Genomic DNA, 19,025 nt, shown 5'->3' on the forward strand with positions numbered 1-19,025 from the left:
GTACACAGGACGCGTATGTTTTTGAAGCATTAAAGTACATTTCAGTGCAGTTCTAAGCAATGGAGTGGCTCTGTGGTAGAACACCTGCTCGCCACGCAGACAGCCTAAGTTCGATTCTCACTCGAACCTAAGATTTTTTATTATTTATTTTAGTTGCATCTTTCTTGATTTTTCGGCCACGGACAAGATGATGATTTTTGTCTCACAACCAACGACGCCGACACCAGAATTTTTGCAGAACGAGCTCTTTAACGCTATCGCAGTTATAAGTGGAGCCAACACTGGAACCACCGACGTTAAGATGGTATGACGCCAGTATCGTAGGAGTACATATGTAGTGTTTATTGCTTTCTTCTAAAATTAGATAGCCAGCACCACAACCACAATTGACGTTGCGCCGACATTACGCCTGCATAGGCTGTTTTTCCAAACCAGTTTATAGACCTGGCCTGGCTCTGTGGTAGAATGCCTGACTGCCACGCAGAATGCTCGGGTTCGATTCCTGCTGGTATCCTAATTTTTATTGTTTCCATTCGTCGAGTCAACGCTGCCGATGTCGGTTTTTCTAACGCTCTTGGATTTAAACTACCAATGTCTCTTCTCGCCATTTCTGCGTAGATATAAACTGTCAATCACCTGTGGCGCATACCCGTACACCGCGGCCCATGGTGAACGGGTGTGTGCCACACGTGTCGGGAGGAAAGGGTTTGACGACATACGCGACAGGATTTTCACGTTATTCATGTTATGATCTGATAGTCATATTCGTCAAATCCTCTTACCCTCCCATGTCAGTTTTGGTCTACACCAAGTTAAGGAGGCGATCATGAGAGCGCCCAGACGTAGGCAGCTAGATAGATAGATAGATAGGTAGGTAGGTAGGTAGGTAGGTAGGTAGGTAGGTAGGTAGGTAGGTAGGTAGGTAGGTAGGTAGGTAGGTAGGTAGGTGGGCAGGGCAGGGCAGGGCAGGGCAGGGCAGGGCAGGGCAGGGCAGGGCAGGGCAGGGCAGGGCAGGGCAGGGGTAGATAGAAACTTTTTTTATTTCGAGAGTTTGCCCAACGGCATACAAAAGGGCGCCTGTCGTCGTCTGTCTCCCTTTTGTGTTCGTCCAAACATTCGTGCTGTTTTCCCTCCTTGGCATACATAGCTAAACGTTCAACGTGCCAAAGGTTCCCTAAGAAATGCTTCGCATTTAAAAACCATGGCTGATTCCTCTGTCATAGGAATCAGTATAACACGAAAGTGAAACATGTATTCACAGATGTAGTTCAGCATTTGTTGTGCATTCTTTCACCCCAAGGGCGAAGGAATGAATGCTACAGCAACAAATTGTAATGTCACGCGAAGAACGGCAAGCAACTCGAAGCTTGCAACGCACTGATCAAGCAGAAAGGACGCACGGAACGAACATACAAAGGATGAGCGCGATCTAACTGTCACAGTTGTAACATATTTCCGTGTGAGCACCGCACTCCTTTCGCAAAAGCGGCCGCTGCAGCGAGCGAAGTTACCTTCATGCTCTCAACGCAAATGTGCAGTGAGAGCACAAGACGTACAAACCACCACGATCACGAGATAAGCGCGCACACGAGCGACCATACCCTGTACAGGCAGGCGCCCATCGCAACGGCGACGACCTTTAAAGGGACCGACAACTGATTTTTTTCAACCCAGCTTTTTACGGCGCGACAGGAAGCTTACCCTTTGTAGCGTTTGTAGCTGCAGTGGTTTATCCTAAAAGCACGTAGTTATTTTATAAGCAGTATTTTTCGATCTGAAAGGCTCCAAACACGCATGAAGGCTTGCTCCAGCAACGCTGAGAATTGATAGCAATGCCGCTAGCCCTTGTGAAAGCTGTCGTTGTTCTGCTTTCGCAAGAGCTACTGTAGCTATGCTTAACCACCTTTATTTTGAGCTTTCCAGCCATTTTTGAAAATAGCAAGCTGTTACAATGAGATGATGTGGTTTTATACACCTTCTCGGTATTTGTACAGCGTTGTGCGCGCCTGCGACCAAGGTTGCCTGCGCCTGTGTCATGGATGGCTTTTCGTGGCGTGGGATCATTACGCCAAGCGAAGGCAGCGTCACTTTGTTGCATACAACTAACGCAGGCCTATATGTACATTTTCATGGAGTAATATCTTTTATTATAAAGAAATGAACAATATTTCAGTACTAACAGAAAAGTCATCGAATGCATACACCAATCAATGATCATGGGACCGGCTTCGTCGGACCGTGTATGATTTTGCCGCCAGAGGCGCCAAAGGTCATTTTTCCTGACTTTCAATGAAGAAATAAAAATATAAATCCGCCTCTCACGAGATAAACAGGGTTGCTTTGAGTCAATGCGACGGACAATCTTTCCATCAGTGCAGTCATCTCATTTCATGTTCTGGGCAGTTGTCGGTCCCTTTAAAGCACGCTCTTCGAGCCCTTTGTGCCATCTCGCTAGTGATAACGAAAACACGCTGATGTAACACCGATCTCTGAGTACCGCCACCGGCAAATGGTGTTTATAAATAGCTCGCCGTTAGCATGGCGAAGAACGTGCTATCCGTGGTTTAATCGTTTCGCGCTGTGGAGCAAGGCGTCGTAAGTTCGACTCCGGGTGATGGAGCTTTCCCTTTAGTTTTTTTTTGCTATCTTTTAGTCTTTATGTTTTACAGCATCATATCCGTGATGGAAATACGTCAGTGAAGCCGTGGTGGACCCCGGCATAAAAAACTCTTGTTAAAAAGTAGCAGTAGTACAGCTACAAGTTAGTGAAGAACTTGCTTAAAATGTACTTGTGGGCTAATTGGTTGGTCATATTTACGATAAATGGCAGCGCACACCGATTTAGGACACATACAAGAAAAATAAGGATGACACAAGCGCCGAACTTCAACTGAACTGAACAGCTGAGGCGAAGTTTTCATTCAACACAGCAATCACATAATTATTTAATGAAATGAAGATTCGTCCTGCGTGTCTCACGACCACACACTTTAGGCTGTAACGGTGCAGGCCGCTAATACGAAGCTTTTGCGCATTGCGCTTCAGCATTGCAGAGGAGGCTACCGCTGAGCAGGGGCTCTAATAACGTTGGAGCACTCTGTCATGCTTGTATTCTGCTCTGCCTGGCCTGAAATTTACATCATCGACGATGCAAATACGGGAGGGAACCAGTAAACATTTTGTGGACCGATAAAAATATTCTTCCTGTTTCAGGGAATTCACTTTCTTTATTCGAAAAGGAATAGCTTTGAGCTGCTTTGAGTCAATGAATGTGCAGCAGTGTTGAGTGTTTTAGTTAGGCCGAACTGGAAGAGCTAAAAAGGGTCTCTCCTTTAGTCTCCGATTAACCTGCATCACCTTGCTTATCATATGGTAACTTGCAGCAATCACGGTGGCTTGCAACAAGGCGATAAATGAGGTAGGTGACTAGAGCACGTTGGGATCCCATCCATCTACCGGGACCAGAGAGATGGTCAGTGTCCACGGTTTTCTGGACTAAGGACACTGAATTGACAGTCGGGATAGTTGGTCTTGTTTCATCTTGAACTGCCTTGTACAGCGCAAAATACAACTTGGGCTGCAAAGAAGCGCATACGTACAGCGCTGTCTGTTTGGCTCTCTCTCTGTTTCTTTGAGCAAGGATGAGTTCACAGAGTTGTATACACGCACAAACAGCTCAACATCGTTATGCTGCTACTGAAAATATTTGTGATACTCATACGAATTCATCTCGCCAACTGCTGTAAGTAGCCACTGCAAATGTGATCGGTGGGCAGCCTTCTAATTACGTTCAGAATGCGAGACTGTCCGGTTATTCCAAAAAAGTTTAGGTTTTGTTCAGCATAGTAATGCGCTGTTTGTGTGCACACGTCATTTCAATGCCGCAAGATTTTCTAGATTTGTGACGCCATGTAACAAGCAGGTGGTTTTATGACACACCAAAAATTTTTTATGAATGGCGAAGAACCAGTGACCAAAACTGTGCCGTAATGAAAATAGTGTATTCTCTCAATTTTTTGCGTAGTCGTGTATAAGTCCTCATTATGCGATGGATCATTTTCGCCTCATTTGTTGCATCGCGTAACGAGCAGGTGCTGTGCGCGTGACCTAGAAAAGTTTGACCAGTCATAAACAGCTGAATGCGGAAAGAAACAAAGCGGAGTATTTTAACGTTGTAATCACCTACATTTCTTCAAAGAAGATTCGCGCTTAGACCATTCGCATAGGCCTATCTACTTGGAGGGGTCAAGTAATGTTGCAAATACAAGTACTACAAATATAACGAGTATAAAGTAGGTACTACGCCTCTAATACCACAAGTTCTTCATTTTTAAAAAAAGAATTTGTGGTTGACAAGTTAATAACAGTAATATAATAGTCATAATAATAACAACACATTAAAAATGCTTTTCTGGCTATAGAGGCAAACAAGGCAAAATACTATAATATACGTGAACCTGAATAAGTGTAGGAAAGTGTAGCACTGATTACGGAAAAGAAAAGGTGCAGTCATTCTTACCTACATTGAAAACACAAATATTAGTGAGCAGCTTTTAGACATTAGCGAAATTTCATTGAATGATAGAAATCTATACTATTGGGAAGGCAGCCATCGACGTAATTGTATGATGCATAAAGTTGTGTGGTAAATGTATAAAAAGTGTTGCTTGTAACACTATGGCATGCATAACGAGCCTATGTATGGCTGTCCCAGTGTATGCTGCCTACTATGACTAACTGTACTTCTGTAATGTTATGAAACACTGCAAAGCAAGGTCTCTGTGTATGAAAAATCACATCAAATTATATGCGACTCTTCCGATGTGTGTGTGTGTGTGTGCGTGTGTGTGTGTGTGTGTGTGTGTGTGTGTGTGTGTGTGTGTGTGTGTGTGTGTGTGTGTGTGTGTGTGTGTGGCAGCCGATGAAGTGAGGGAGGCTTGCCCCCCCCCTTGACTCGCGAACAAGTTGGCACGCCACTGGCAAAGGACACTTATTGTCAACAAAAAAAAAATAGGAAGGTATCAAAGAACATTCATTGAAGAAGTCGTCGATGTGACTAACCACAACGACGACTTCTTCGTACGGAAGACTGGCATTTGCACTGGGTCTAGCATCGCTCCAGTGCTGAGCGATCTCCTTTTGGCTCAGTTCGACCGAGACCTCGAGGCTAGCGGGTTGCCCAATGTCGTCAAAGATTTCCGCTTCGTCGATGATTTTCTCGTGCTTTTTAAGAGGACCACCGAGAACGCCACACACAAAATAGAAGATTTGTTCTCGAGGTTCTGCAAGGCGTTCCCAGGACTGACTCTTCTAAGGAACTTCCTGCATGAGGATGGTCGCATCCGCTTCCATGACCTCGAGCTTCACTTTACCCCAGCACATGCCTGTTGGATTTACGACCCCCGTTCGAGGAAACGCCTAGTTCCCTACGCCTCCAACCACTCGAAGCTAGTTAAACGTGCCGTTGCTGTTGCCGCCATGAAGAACGCACTCAAGAGGTCGTGTCCTCACCAGATTCCCCAAAGTTTTGCCTCAGGATTTCTGGAGTTTCTTCTATGTGACATTGCTGAAACTAGTGATGTGCCTTGGAAAAACACCGACAAGAGAAAAACTGTTGTTATTCCATACGTACACCAAGTGTCCCATAGGATTAAGAAGGCAGCAGGACGTGCAGGTGTCAAGGTGGTGTTCTCCACCCCCAACAAACTTGGAGGCCTGTGCAAGCGTGTGAACGTGAGCAACGAAAAGCCTGACATGTGCAGCAAGAAACGCGCGACGCGGTTTGTGTCCTGCAAATGTGGAGTCGTGTACAAGGTTCCGCTCTCACGTGGACGTGTTTGGCCGATGTATCAGGGATCGCTTATGAGAACATGCCAACAATTTGAAGCAAAAGTCAGGCAGCAACATGGCCTTACATTGTGCAAGTTGAGGTTGTTCTGCCTTTCTTGACCAGACTGTCATCATCAGGAAATACCGAGACCGATTGCTCGGGAAATTCATGAGGCAATCGTCACTCTCTGTCGGCGTTTCTTGCCCAATCTTTCTGCACTTCTCCATCCGTCGCACTTGCTTCTTGGTGATGGAAAGAAGTGGCAGTGGGTTAAGGACCAGCAAGATGCTCTCACTGCCTGCAAGCATCTGGTGACTTTGGCTCCAGTTCTTGTACATTTTTGCCCTGACAGGCCTGTGTGTCTCAGCTGTGATGCATCACCTTATGGTATAGGCGCAGTTTTGGCGCACAAAGACGCCGACGGCCGAGAACGTCCAATTGCTTTTGCTTCGAGAAGATTATCAAAAGCAGAACAAGACTATAGTCAACTTGACAAGGAAGCACTTGCCTTGGTGTTTGGCGTGGATCGGTTCCACCACTAGTGGGACATACCGTTTGAAGCGCACACTGACCACAAGCCACTTATTGAACTTCTGGGTGCCAACAAGCCTGTTCCTGTACAAGCTTCACCAAGAGTGGTCAGATGGGCTCTGAAGCTCTCCGCTTACAATTACAAACTTGTCTACAAACCTGGCAAAGAGCTCGGGCATGCCGATGCGCTTAGTAGACGGCCGCTGCCTAACGACTGGACTGCATTTCCTCGCCCTGCTGAGATCTTCATGCTGGAGGAGGCATATCCACAACTCCTCTCACCAACTGTTGTGGCACGAGCCACAAGGGACGATCCAGTATTGAGCCATGTTGTCCTATCAGTGTTGAAAGGAGAAAGCCTCCCAGTGGGACCAGAGTGTAACCCCTTCAATGCCAGAAGTGCAGAACTCAGTCTCCATGAAGGCTGTCTACTATGAGGATCAAGAGTCGTGATTCCAAAAAATTACACCATTTCCCGCTAAAGGGGACCATGAGGCGATGCGAAGCCGGAGCACTTGCACGATCGCGTTCCGTTGGCGTTCGTTGGGCATGCTACCGACCTCGCGTCGTGGAACACGAAGAGGAACGCTACGCGCGTCTTGTCTTCCCTCTAGCGTGGCCGTTAATTCTCAAAGGGCGAGCGGGGAACGCGGTCGACAGGCGTGCGAGAGGGGGGCAGCGTAGGAGAGGAGAGAGAGGGGGAGGGGACGTGCATGCGCTGGTGCTCATCGCAGCGTTGCACAGGAGAGACTTTCGGCATGTCTAGCCCGCGTTTCAGAGGAAGAGTGGAAAGGGGGAGGGGAGAGGGGAAGTGGAGAGGAGTGTGGAGAGGGTATGCGCAGTAAGGGTGGTCACGCCGCACACCACCACCACCACCACTGGATTTACTCCGCCATAAGATACTTCGCATCTAAAAATTGCTGGCCCAGGTACTCGGCGTGCTCCATGCCAGCCATCATGGTATCGAGAAGAGCAAGATGATTGCCAGGAGTCATGTCTGGTAGCCAGTCATTGGCAATGACATTGCAAACAGTGGGAAGGGCTGCGCTACGTGCCAGGCTCAAAATCGAGCTGCCCAGCCAGTGCAGCAGACACCCTGGCCTTTTCCACAGCGACCCTGGTCTAGGGTTCACATTGATTTCGGGGGACCATTTCTTGGGTATACATTCTTGGTTATAGTGGACGCCTTCTCGAAATGGATAGAAGTCTTCCCCGTGTCTTCTACATCTGCAGACGCTACCATTTTTGCCTTGACAGTGGCATTCGCCCAGCACGGCCTCCCCGACATAATAGTTTCGGACAATGATCCTGCTTGTGCCAGTGCACAGTACCTCAAATTCTTGACTCGAAATGGAATACGCCGCATACTGGTACCGCCGTACCACCCTGCGTCCAACGGTGTTGCAGAGCGAGCAGTACAGACTGTCAAAAACAAATTCGAGAAATCTGGGTCGGACAACTTCCAAACACAACTGTCCTGGTTCTTATTCCAGTACAGGACTACACCTCACGAAGTAACGGGTCTGCCACCATGCAAACTCTTGACAGGTGGAGCCTTCAAGACACCGTTGGATGTCTTGCGGCCAAGCCTGCAGACGTTGATACTTCTAAGACAACTTAAGCAGAAGTTGTACGCCGACAGTGGATCATCATTGCAACCAGGAGACAGCGTGTATGCGTGAACTTTTCGACAGGAAGCACCATGGGTACAGGCCAGTGTTATCGACGTCACTGCGCCGTCAGCCCGCGTCATTCTCAATGATAGGTCTGTATGGCACTGACACGGTGACCACTTGCGTCTTGCCCAGACAGGGCCACCGGCTACTTTTGAAACGAGGTTCGCCCTGCTAGTGCTGCGGCCATACCACAACGGGAGCAGCCTCCTCTCCTTCGATCAACTGTTCATGACATGACGGAGCAAGAGGCTGTCGAGCCGTCTACAACAAGTTCACCTGAAAGGGGCTGTGCCATAAACACTGACATTACTGCAAACGACCGTGGTGTTCCTGTGGGCAGTAACTCTTCCGTGGCTGCGCCTTGCACACCAATGTTGCGACGCAGCAAAAGGTCGAGAAAACCAGCGCTTAGGTACTGCTAGTTATTTTTCTTAAGAGGAGAGGAGTGTGACAATGTTAGCAGCGCAGCGCTGTTGCTTTGTGTGTTGGGGCGTCACGCCTGGAGACTGGAAGATGAGGACGCGGGAAAAATAAAGAGTCAGTTCGTTTTGGGATCTCGTAGCGCCATGTCTCATTTCGCTATCGAGGTCCTGATGGCCTTTTATTATAGCTAGTCTCCGGCTATCTTCCGGCCATCTGTACTTGTATGAGATTGATAGGCATTGCTCAGTCCAGTTTAAGAAACTACACTTGAGAGCAAAAAATTAGTTTTCTTTTTTTTTGGAATATAACCTGGCGTGACCTTACACCGAATAAGCTTCCTATGGTGCATAATCTGGTCCCACTGACTGGTCTTGCAGGAAGCCACTTGTTCAGCCCAAGACGTGCTTGAAGAGCGAGGCCTGGTTCGTGTTGCTGTCACCGTACAGGAGCTGTTTCGGGTTGCCAGTCGCAACAAGCACTGACCTTTCTAGTCCCACAAATCAGCCAGCCGCCGTGCAGTGCGACTGCACACCATCGACCCACCGTTTGCCAATGTATTGTAAGAGCTGTTGGCAGGTTAGAAAGTTTGAGGAAAGCACAGACAAAGCACCACAGCAATTAACGGTGCATTTAAAGAATGTGTCACCAGTTGCAGTGCTGTGATATGAAGTTAGTATAGCATACTGAATGCTGGCACAAGAACACTTCAAATTATACTGCCGACATTGCTGGCACCGAGATATTGCACAGAGACGGCCTTTTTTTTTTAGTGCATGCTGTTATGTTATGTTGTGGTGCATTTCTCAGCTGTTTCGCCCAAAATAGTTGAAGCATACATCAACTGCAGTGATGCGAACGGCCAGTCTTGTTGTAAAGTAGTTGAGGTTCGATTGGTTATTAGTGCAAAGCAAAATGCACACAGTGTTATTGTATGTACAATACCTACATCATCCCTGCTAATTCTTTGGGTTTTTTTCCCTACAGCATCCCAAATATATGCTACCAGTTTATTCTGGACAGTCGTGTGGTGAACTAAAAAAAACTGCATGCACTGCAAAATGCTATTTCTGTGCAAGGCATGAATGTTAAAGAGCCAGTATTTTAGCGAGAAAAGTAATGCATACCTCCTGCTTATTAATGTTTGGCAAACTTGTGTCCAAATGCCATGAAACAGCCTAACAGCAGTTTGGTTCGTACATGCAGTAACAAGGCCATTGACACTGTATGCCTTCTCAAGCCAGGTAGTTTGCTACAATTTAGCTAGCCTTTCCTCAACACGCATTCCTTCCTTGGTGTTCCTTGTGCTGCTGATACCAAGAAACATACAACTTTAATTTGGTTTCAAGACAGTTTGACTATGTTCAGTGACACTCTTAGCTGAACGAAATTACCATTGCGCATGCTGCCGCGAATATGGACTTCAGTACACTCGCAGCGCCTACAGTGCCTTGCTAATGCAAGTGGTTCTGTGCTACCCTGTCGCTTTATTCCTGGGGTGTGATTAAGTATGCAACTATGTTGCAGAGGCAACGTACTTAATAGATAACGTTAACAAAATAGTAGTTACCAAGGGAAATTATTTCCTCATCTAGTTCTTATTTATGCAATGTGTGCTCATCAACTCACACTTGCTTGTACTCATGTACTTACTTTTCAATGAGAAAAAGTGTTCTCAGATAGTTTTCAGACATTTATATTGTACAAATGACCTTTTGGTCTTGCGTCATTACACTTTGCCAAAGGCACCTTGTGGTGCACCCGATGTCAAGGCACATCACACCTGCAAATGCTGTGTTAACAGTGACAAGGTCCATTTATCAAAGCCTTGTGCTGTCTTACCAGGTGCGCATAGCAAGTAGTATTTGGAAAGTAAGACAGCCAGCTATAAATGTGTTGTTTTCCTGGCCATTGGGAATGCCTAGCAAGCTTGCTAGCAAAAGCTCTGCGTCTTTGACCATAGGCAGCCATCAGGTTCATGTCCGTATTCCACCTGAACCTTTTAAGACAATTTTGATGCTCCTTTCTGAGCCTCTTCTGTCGGTGTCTTGTGCCCTGTAGCCTAGTTGCTGCAAGCTTGATCTCTCTGTGCAAGCCTGCCTGTACATGTACCCACTGCTACCTATACGTTCAGTGTTTCTTGCTGACCATGACTTGTCACGTACATCACCCAGCATCACTGTAAGGTGTCACTCACATTGGTGCTAGAACCCTCATTTTTGTATTGTCCTGCTGTGAGTCTTGTTATTTTTTGCCATCTCTTCATGTCAATCTGCTAGTGTGGCAAGAGCTGGCGTGTTTATTCTGTTCGTCGAATCAAAAATTATTTCAAACCAACTTCATAAATTTATTTTTCTGCCACATCATCCTCTTTCGGCCGGGTGTTTTTAAACCTCCTGGCGGAAAACTTCAGTTCAGACGCAGCAGGAGGTGTGGTGGTCATCAAAAAGAAAATGCTCATTGTCTGTGTGAAATGCTGTTTTTAATGTGTTGCCATTAGTCATGAATGTCACAAACTGCAGTAAAAAGCTGCATTTGCTTTAAACTTGACGAGCTTGGAAAAATCATGGTTACCCGCATTTACATTTGGGTGGCTTTGAACAAATTTTTTCTTTTGATGCAATGTTTATGTGCAAGTTGCTGAAGACAAGAGACAGGAAGCATTTTTTAATAAAATATGTTTTTTTCCCTGAAAAAAACATTGTGTGGAGTACATTTTTCTGCCAGCCAGATTTCCACAAGTGCAAAAAAGGACAAGAAATATTACTCGGCAGAACTTGCTGCTGGACTATTTTGTACACAACTTTGTGGAAAACCTACACGCCCAGGCACCACCAGCATTTTATTGTGCTTGTTCTTACTGCTCGTGGTGCCTAGGTGTCTAGGTTTTTTCTCAGAAGACAAGAAGTATCATTGCAGTGCATATTGTTTAGGGCACATATTTAGTGTGGGAAAAAGTGCAGCATTTGGCAGGGAGGACCCCGCCCTCGTCCGTGTCAATTTTTTTAGATCATTTCCACACTAAATAAGGGAATCTTGAGAGAGTTACAGGCAACCCTGCCAACATAAAAGAAGGTAAGCGACATGCAAGCACAGGCACAAGAGAACAAAACAAGCGCCGACTACCAACTGTAAGGGCGCACTGGGGCTGAAAACAATTGCCAGAAAATGCTGAGCCTTTTATCACAATGATCACTGAAGGTGGAAGTTCGGTGCATAATACTGATGGGCGCATGCATGTATTGTTCATTAACCCCCCAAAACGCACTCATTCTGCCACCTTGCATATCTCTCCATAGCATTACAGTGTACTAGAGTTGGGAAGTTACAGAGTACACTGTAGGGAAGTGTAGAGTGCCTCGCTGTCCTCCTCGCCCACGATGTCTTCCTCGCTGTCAATTCAGTCTCCTTACCCAGAAAACAGTAGACCTTGACGATCTTCGTAGGGAGTGGAGATAACCGCGTCGTCTCCTACGGCATCAGCCATTTTCACGCCGGCTCCGATATAGGGGCGAATTGACTGCGCGCGTGTGAGCCGTTTTCAGGCGGTACGGAGGCTTTGCGTACACTATATAGCACTGCGGAAATATATTAATGTGTTATCATGGTTTATTAAATATTTTTTAACTCGGAAGTGTTTTATGCCCGGGTAAACCGCGGCTCCACTGACGTATTTCTGTCACGGATATGACGTTGTAAGATATACACTAACAGATGGCAAAGAAAACTAGACGTAAAAGTTCCGGTGCCGGGAGTCGAACTTACGACCCCTCGCTCCGCAGCGCTGGTCGTGTGTGCTTCTTTGCTATCCGAGTTGTATTTTGCGCTGTACAAGACACTTCAAGATGAATCAAGACCAACTAGCCCGGCTGTCAATTCAGTCTCCTTAGTCCAGAAAACAGTAGACCTTGACGATCTTCTTCGTCCGGTAGAACAAGTTACGGGGCAAGCTTGAAAGCTGGGCTTCCCAATGTGCTCGAGCTCATGCACGGCCTCATTCGTCGTCGATTTGTTGCAAGCTGCCGCGATCGCTGCCCATGTAACACAAAACCTCTAAAAGACGTCTCGAAACGGCTACGGACGGCTATAAACGTCTTGGTCTACGAGATGATCAAGAATAGACATTTTTGCAAAATAAAGCACTTCCCACGTAACACAAAAGAAGCTATTTGCCGTCTAAAAGACGTCTTGAACGGCTACAAAAAGACTAATAGACGTCTTGGTCAAGACATTCCCGTAGCCGTAGATGTCTTTTCGACGTCTGATAGCTGTGCTAATGTCCCGCTAGTTGACGTCTTTAAAAGACGTCAACTAAAAGACCAAGATAAGACGTTTTATAGACGTTCTTGTTTTTTCGCCGTTTTCAAAATTTTGGACTTTCGAAATATAAAATAAACTGATAGAACTGTCTTCGCAGCATGTTTGGTCGGCAGCCTGACGGCTACCATAGGAAGGTAGAGATTGAAGGGATCGAAAGAGCTCCCGCAAGAGCACTTTCCTGTTTTTCTCCCACTTCCTATGTCAGTCGTCGAGCAAGTGACCAAACAATCAAGCAAGATCACTAACATACGTACATACCTGTTCACCCAAGCATGTCCTCACTGTTGCATATATAAATTTTCGACGCTGAGTTTACTCGCGTTTATTGCAGACCGAATCAAGTTGTTGCGGTCGCTCATATATGCCGCGTGAATTATTGGCTACTTCAGCACACCATACATATCCAATTTTCATATAAAAGACATCGGTTTATAGTAAATTTGAACACGTACGCAGGGGATCAACACGTATACTGTATTACACAAATGACGTTTAGCGGATGGTGCGCAAAATAAATAATCGCGCTTCTCAGCAACAATAAATTATCCCATGATGCTGTCAAATTGGCTTTATTAATGAATAAAGCACAACCAAATGTGGCACAAAACACGTCGGAAGGTGACCGCACAAGGTGAAGCTGAGTGGCACGGCAGCAACGTAAATAAAATTCTGCATGAATGCACTCCAAGTCTCGTCAAAGAAACTGCACTGGCTTCCGCATTAGCTGGCGTGGTCTCAGGCCCAATATCTTGCACAAACAGCAGTGAAGAAAAGCTGCATACAGCGAAAGCAAGTAAGCTACGCAGGATTTACAACAAATAACAGATCATCAAGTCACTCTAACGAAATATTTACAATTACAGATATGATAAAATGCTGTCATGTATTAAGAAACGACAATCAATCATAACCGCACCTACAGGCGAGGCGCCTACGGTAGAAGCTTTGCACTTTGTCAGCGACAGGCCGGCGTAGTTGTAAGCATGCTTGTCGGCCTGTCACTAGCGTGCGTGCGTGGAGCCACGAGGTGTAACGCGCAAAACACAATGACTCAAATTAGGGCGAGTCAGTCTGGCTTACAATTAGCAGGAGCACGTGGTGTACCCCAAGAAACTTCCGGTCACCTCATTTATTATTCTGCAACACCGAAGCGTAAAGCTTTTTTTTTTTTAAGATTTGTCAGAGTAAGGGAATACTCTTTTTCCACTTTCACATAAAAGAAAGGCGCTTATAGTTAAGGACTAACTCTTTTAGTGTTGTGTGCAGCTTAGCAGAATATTTAATTCAAATATTTTGCTAGACACAGGGAGAAAAGTGTTGAAACTCTTCGGGCTACTCGCCAAGGCTTTTCTTCCCCACCAATCCTGCTAGCCTACGCCAGCGCAGGAAACCGGAAGCGGTCCAGGGCCTCTGTTAGTAAACAGTGAAACCCTCTATAGTTTCGCATTCGACCACGCGGTTCAACCTAGCAAAGAACTGTTCACATTTTAATCACAATTCTAAAACCTTTCAGTAAAAACGACGAAAAGTCAGGTGCACTTACCGAAAAAAGCACTCTATCCGAACGTGCACAAGTTCTTAGCTGTTTGTCTGGCTGCAACGAAGGTGGTGAGCAGAACAATCGCTTCTTGAAACGAACGTACCGACGAACGTACCGTCGCAAAAAGCACAGTAAAGCTTGTTTCACCAAACACTGCTGGAAAATATGCGACAGACAGTATGATCACCGTTACTTGATGCCAAACAGCCCGTAATCCGTTCATCCGTTCACAAACAAATGCTGACAACGCTACACAAAACGCAAATGACCGCCGGCCGTCGCCTAGCTCTGCTGCCGATCGAGCCGCCGCGAACTGACGGCTGGCGCGAATTAGTGGAGGAAGAGGGGAAAGCGGGAGGAAGGAACAAGGGAACAAGTATTCTGAAACAAGCCTCACCCTTCACTTGACCGAGTTGAGCACAGCGTCACCATTCAACAGAAAAGACACAACGGTTCTCACAAAATGATCCCGCCTATTGCTCAATATTTAGTTACCATTCCTGCCAATAGGTGTATCTGCCATGGACATTGAGTGAAGGTGGAGCGCAGAGTGAAAAGATGTTGTTGAATGCAGGGGTAAACATGCGCGCTTCGACAACACCCGCTTCGAGCCTCCGACTGCGTAGCATCAGTCATGCTTGCCTGGCTTGCCTGCGTTTGCTTCTGTTGTCGTTCGCTGTTGCGCGAGCGTTGCGCGGCCTTAGCCGCCTTGGCTTGAAAAGAATATACTTACCAAACTGCTGATAGAAACCCGCGTTGCGGAGCGAAACCAATTATTTTGAGGGCTTTGTTTTCTGCGTCTCTTCTTTCACTAAAGCGACAGTCACCGCTCTTTAGACATGCCGTTTTGGCGTCTTTGCGCTCGTGGACAAAACATTTGAAGAATCATTTAGATAGTCGTTGCGCGCGCACTTCCCCCACCCACGAAACACGAAACCTCTATAAAACGTTTTATAGAGGTTTATAGAGGTTTTAAACCTTTTAAGACGTTTTATAGAGGTTTTGTGTTTCATGGGCAGGATGTCTAATAATGTCTCAAAGTAGACGTTGTGGACTTCTTTGGCAGAATACACTCTGGCTATGTCGTAGCTGTTGAAAATGGTAATAAACACTACGCAGGCATATTTGAGAGGCAAGTGCTTTATTTTGCAAAAATGTCTATTCTTGATCTTCTCGTAAACCAAGACGTTTATAGCCGTCCGTAGCCGTTTCGTTTCGAGACGTCTTTTAGAGGTTTTGTGTTAGTTTAGGGGAGGACACAACTTCTGACGAGGAGGACAGTATGGACAATGGACACTGAATGGCAGTGACTTCTAAAAGTTGAAAAAAACTTTCCCATAACATTTTCTTTGCCAGTTACGCAAGAAACATTGCAGTACGATTTTACGAATTGAAAAGCACGTTTTGTTTATTGTTGTTCAACTGAGCGCACGCACAGTACTTTACACATTGAGACACGGAACTGAATATTGAGCTGTCGGATCGTCAGTATCAAGCTGCTTTCGGCAGTACCATAACTGAGCCTTAGTGCCTTTAGTTGGAAGATATAATGATGCACGCTTCGCGAATGCTGTAATATACGTAACGTTAAAATAGCCGCACTACGTGTAGATGGGGGCGGGGCGGGGGGAGTTATTAGCCTTATTTATTTATTTATTTATTTATTTATTTATTTATTTATTTATTTATTTATATTTTCAGGCATGCAAACAACATGTGTACACTGTGGAGAGCAAGTACCGAAAAAGCAGGCGAGCCGACGCCAAAGAGACGCCCAGCAGACGACGAGCAGACGACGCGTCGCGGATGAATACATCTTGAGGGGCTTTTACGTTTCCCATTGGCTAAGAAGCCCTTTAGCTTCCACGCTGACCATGGAGTAGCCAAGGAGATTAAAATAAAATGGTTTCATTTAAACCTCCTTGGGAGTAGCTGACAGACACAAAAGGATTCTGAACATGGAGGAAGGAATATACTCCGTGATTCTGAACGACTTTTAGACGCCCGCCTGCGCAGCAGCCAAAAACGAAAATCGGCAGCATAATACTCATTTCCGTTTCCTGTTGTACGGCGGCATTATGGTGGCGGCATCTCTTGGTCGGCTACTTTAGTTCATAACGCCACCGCTATCCTTATTTCCGTTGCACTATGTTTGCTATGTTGCACGGTCAGTTTCTCTTCTCTAGATGGTCCACCACCTGTTGCGCTTCTGTCTGCTGCTGGCTGTCCTGCTGTTTGTCTGCGCTGCGCATTTCGAAGCTCCCGCCGTCCAAGATAAGATCGATAAGCATGTTGTCTGCGGCCGTCAAACAAGGTGCGTTATCGCCGGCTTTCGCTATGCGACATCTCCGCGCCGAGGGGCTTTGCGCGGACTGCGCGCCACAGAATGCCGTTTAGTCTCCCCATGTGCGCGTGCTTCGCATGTCGGTGTCACACTATTTTCATTCATTAGCGAGTCGATTGAAACACTGCGCTTCCGCTTCATCACCTCGCTAGCTTGCTTTCATTTCATTAATTCCTGCGGCTCTGAAAAGCCGGAGGGCGGGACAAGCCAGTCTGTGCATTGAGCGTGGAAATGGGCTAGTTGGTTGCTGGCTTTAGGAAACGTGTTCATATCGGCACGTCTGTTGATGTGCATTCAAACGGGGCCACGTACAAAATTGCGACGATGTTTTAGTGAAAGAAAAATTTCAATTGAATGTGAATTGAGCCGGCCAGCAGCATGTCCCATTGGGCATTCGGGGTGAAATCCTGCCACTGCCACAAAATGCTGATGGAAAGGCAGGTTCTTATCTGAGTGCGTGCGCCAGGGAAACTGAATATTGCAACTCGAAAAGTGGATACGGAGGTTGCTTGCTTCAAAAACGGGTCAAATCGGGGACCACTCGCGCGTGCACTGATTTGTGTTTATGCGCAGTAAAGAGCAGTGTATGTGCAAAAATATTTGGCAGAACACGATCACACCCGAAATATGATGCCATTTTTGTTTTTACGCAAAGGAAAGGCTCACTTTCAGAGCCTCGTTTCTGTGTAGCCAGTGCTTCATCAGTAACTCATGTTCATTGTTAAGGATATCCTTTCTTTGAGACGATGCATCAAGTGTTGAATGCATAGCTGGGGAAAAACAGCGCAAAAAAGGACGAGGGCGCAGGAACACAGTCTACACATGGCCAGACAAGTAGTCGCAGCCTTTAGTCAGCATGCAATTTGGCTTGAGTAGCAGCGACCAGGTGATAAAGTACTACTCCTTGTTAGGGGTCACAATACCTAGGAAGAGGTTTACTTATTGTAACAGGTTGCTATTTGAGCCGTGTGTTGACAGAAAAATAAAAAGGGTGCAGTGTGCGCACAATTTTTTTTTCTTTTTGGTCTCCTTGTCTGGCACAGGGCTTTTGTTTTTTGGCCTTGCTGCATGAACTGAGCTAACTGGTTAGGAGTGCTAAATGAAAGCACAATATTTTTTTCATATTTTGGGATGGACAACAGTGATAGTCTGGTTAGTCATTCTTCAAGAAAAAACAGCGTACACATACAAAAAGAAAAGAAGGCGAGAAAGAGAGGGAAGGCACACAGTGCTTTACTTGCATGAAAGTTTATTGGAAGGAAGCATAAGCTTATGTACACGAACTGTGCATGTCAAGTAAAAAAACTTGTCATACATTCATCAATAAAAGAAAACTTTTTTTGTGCCACATCACCGAGGGTTGGCTAACACAACAATCGCTAGACTTGCTAATGTGAAAAGCTTCTCAAACTTCTTTTGTGAACTGGTCATAGTTGCATTAACAGAACTGTAGCGTTAGAAAAACTGGGTGTAGAGCTTCATGAGGCCTGTAGGGGCCTGTAAAATATTAATACATAATAAGAAAAGTAAAACTTTATTTATAATCAGTAAACGTGTGATGCTCTCTGCAAGCAATGTAGGTGTGTTGAGTGAGTTGTATAGCAAATGTATGCAAGCTAAGCTAAAGCTTGCTTTGATTTTCGTGGTCACAATAATTATACTAAAGATACGAATAACCTGATTATGTCCTCAATACACAAAGCTGAAAATAAAAATCTGACAGTGTTGGACATGGTTGCTGATATGTAGGGCTCCGTGTTTTTGGATAAATCCGATAAACACTCGCCGGTAAAACTTTTGACAATTCGGATTTATCCGATAAACTCCGATTTTAAAAGGGCATTTTCAACGTTCGAAGGTCATTGAATTTCAAAGCTGATAATCATCAATCGAAAGGAGCGCACCTCCATCAGCGGCAGCAACCTCGTAAAATATGCTTGCGTCTGTTACAACAAGCTTTTTTAAGGTTGTAATACGAACAAACGGGGGTGCTTTGTATTCCAAGTATTTGTGCTTGTATGTATATGTGTTTGTGCGTTCAAACCTTCCAGACATCTAGAATACACTTAGTGTGTTTGCATGTTTTCGTGTTCAGGTATCGTTTCATCTGAGGTTTCGGAATATTGAGAATAATAATAATAATAGTAATAAGAGTAAGAATAATAATAGTTCCTTTATTTTTCATCAAGAAGATGAGGGAGGCTGGGAAAAAAAGCTGAGAAGCAGCTTGACTAGCTCCTGCCCCCCCACCCCCTCCCCGCAGTCAGTGTACACTTGGTGAGTTTACAGCAGTGCACATCAACAGCCTTATTAACAGGGTAAATAAACAGGAAGTGAGAAAAAACGAAAGGATGGAGAAACGGG

General features: G+C 45.7%; 2 protein-coding genes across 2 annotated transcripts in view; both read left to right on the top strand.

Moving 5' to 3' along the window:
• Nucleotides 1–11,156, top strand: part of LOC119386545 (leucine-rich repeat and calponin homology domain-containing protein) — a 189,168-nt gene extending 178,012 nt beyond the window's left edge. The window contains exon 15 of the mRNA XM_037653823.2: nt 8,838–11,156. Within this exon, the coding sequence (XP_037509751.1) occupies nt 8,838–8,942 (105 nt within the window). The 3' untranslated portion in view covers nt 8,943–11,156. The remainder of the gene's footprint in view (nt 1–8,837) is intronic.
• A 5,319-nt stretch (nt 11,157–16,475) lies between these two features.
• Nucleotides 16,476–19,025, top strand: part of LOC119386546 (2-amino-3-ketobutyrate coenzyme A ligase, mitochondrial) — a 90,243-nt gene continuing 87,693 nt past the window's right edge. Inside the window, exon 1 of the mRNA XM_037653825.2 lies at nt 16,476–16,631. Coding sequence (XP_037509753.1) covers nt 16,607–16,631 — 25 coding nt within the window. The 5' untranslated portion in view covers nt 16,476–16,606. The remainder of the gene's footprint in view (nt 16,632–19,025) is intronic.

Source organism: Rhipicephalus sanguineus, chromosome 3, assembly GCF_013339695.2.
Source record: "Rhipicephalus sanguineus isolate Rsan-2018 chromosome 3, BIME_Rsan_1.4, whole genome shotgun sequence".
In the NCBI taxonomy this organism is placed as follows: domain Eukaryota; kingdom Metazoa; phylum Arthropoda; class Arachnida; order Ixodida; family Ixodidae; genus Rhipicephalus; species Rhipicephalus sanguineus.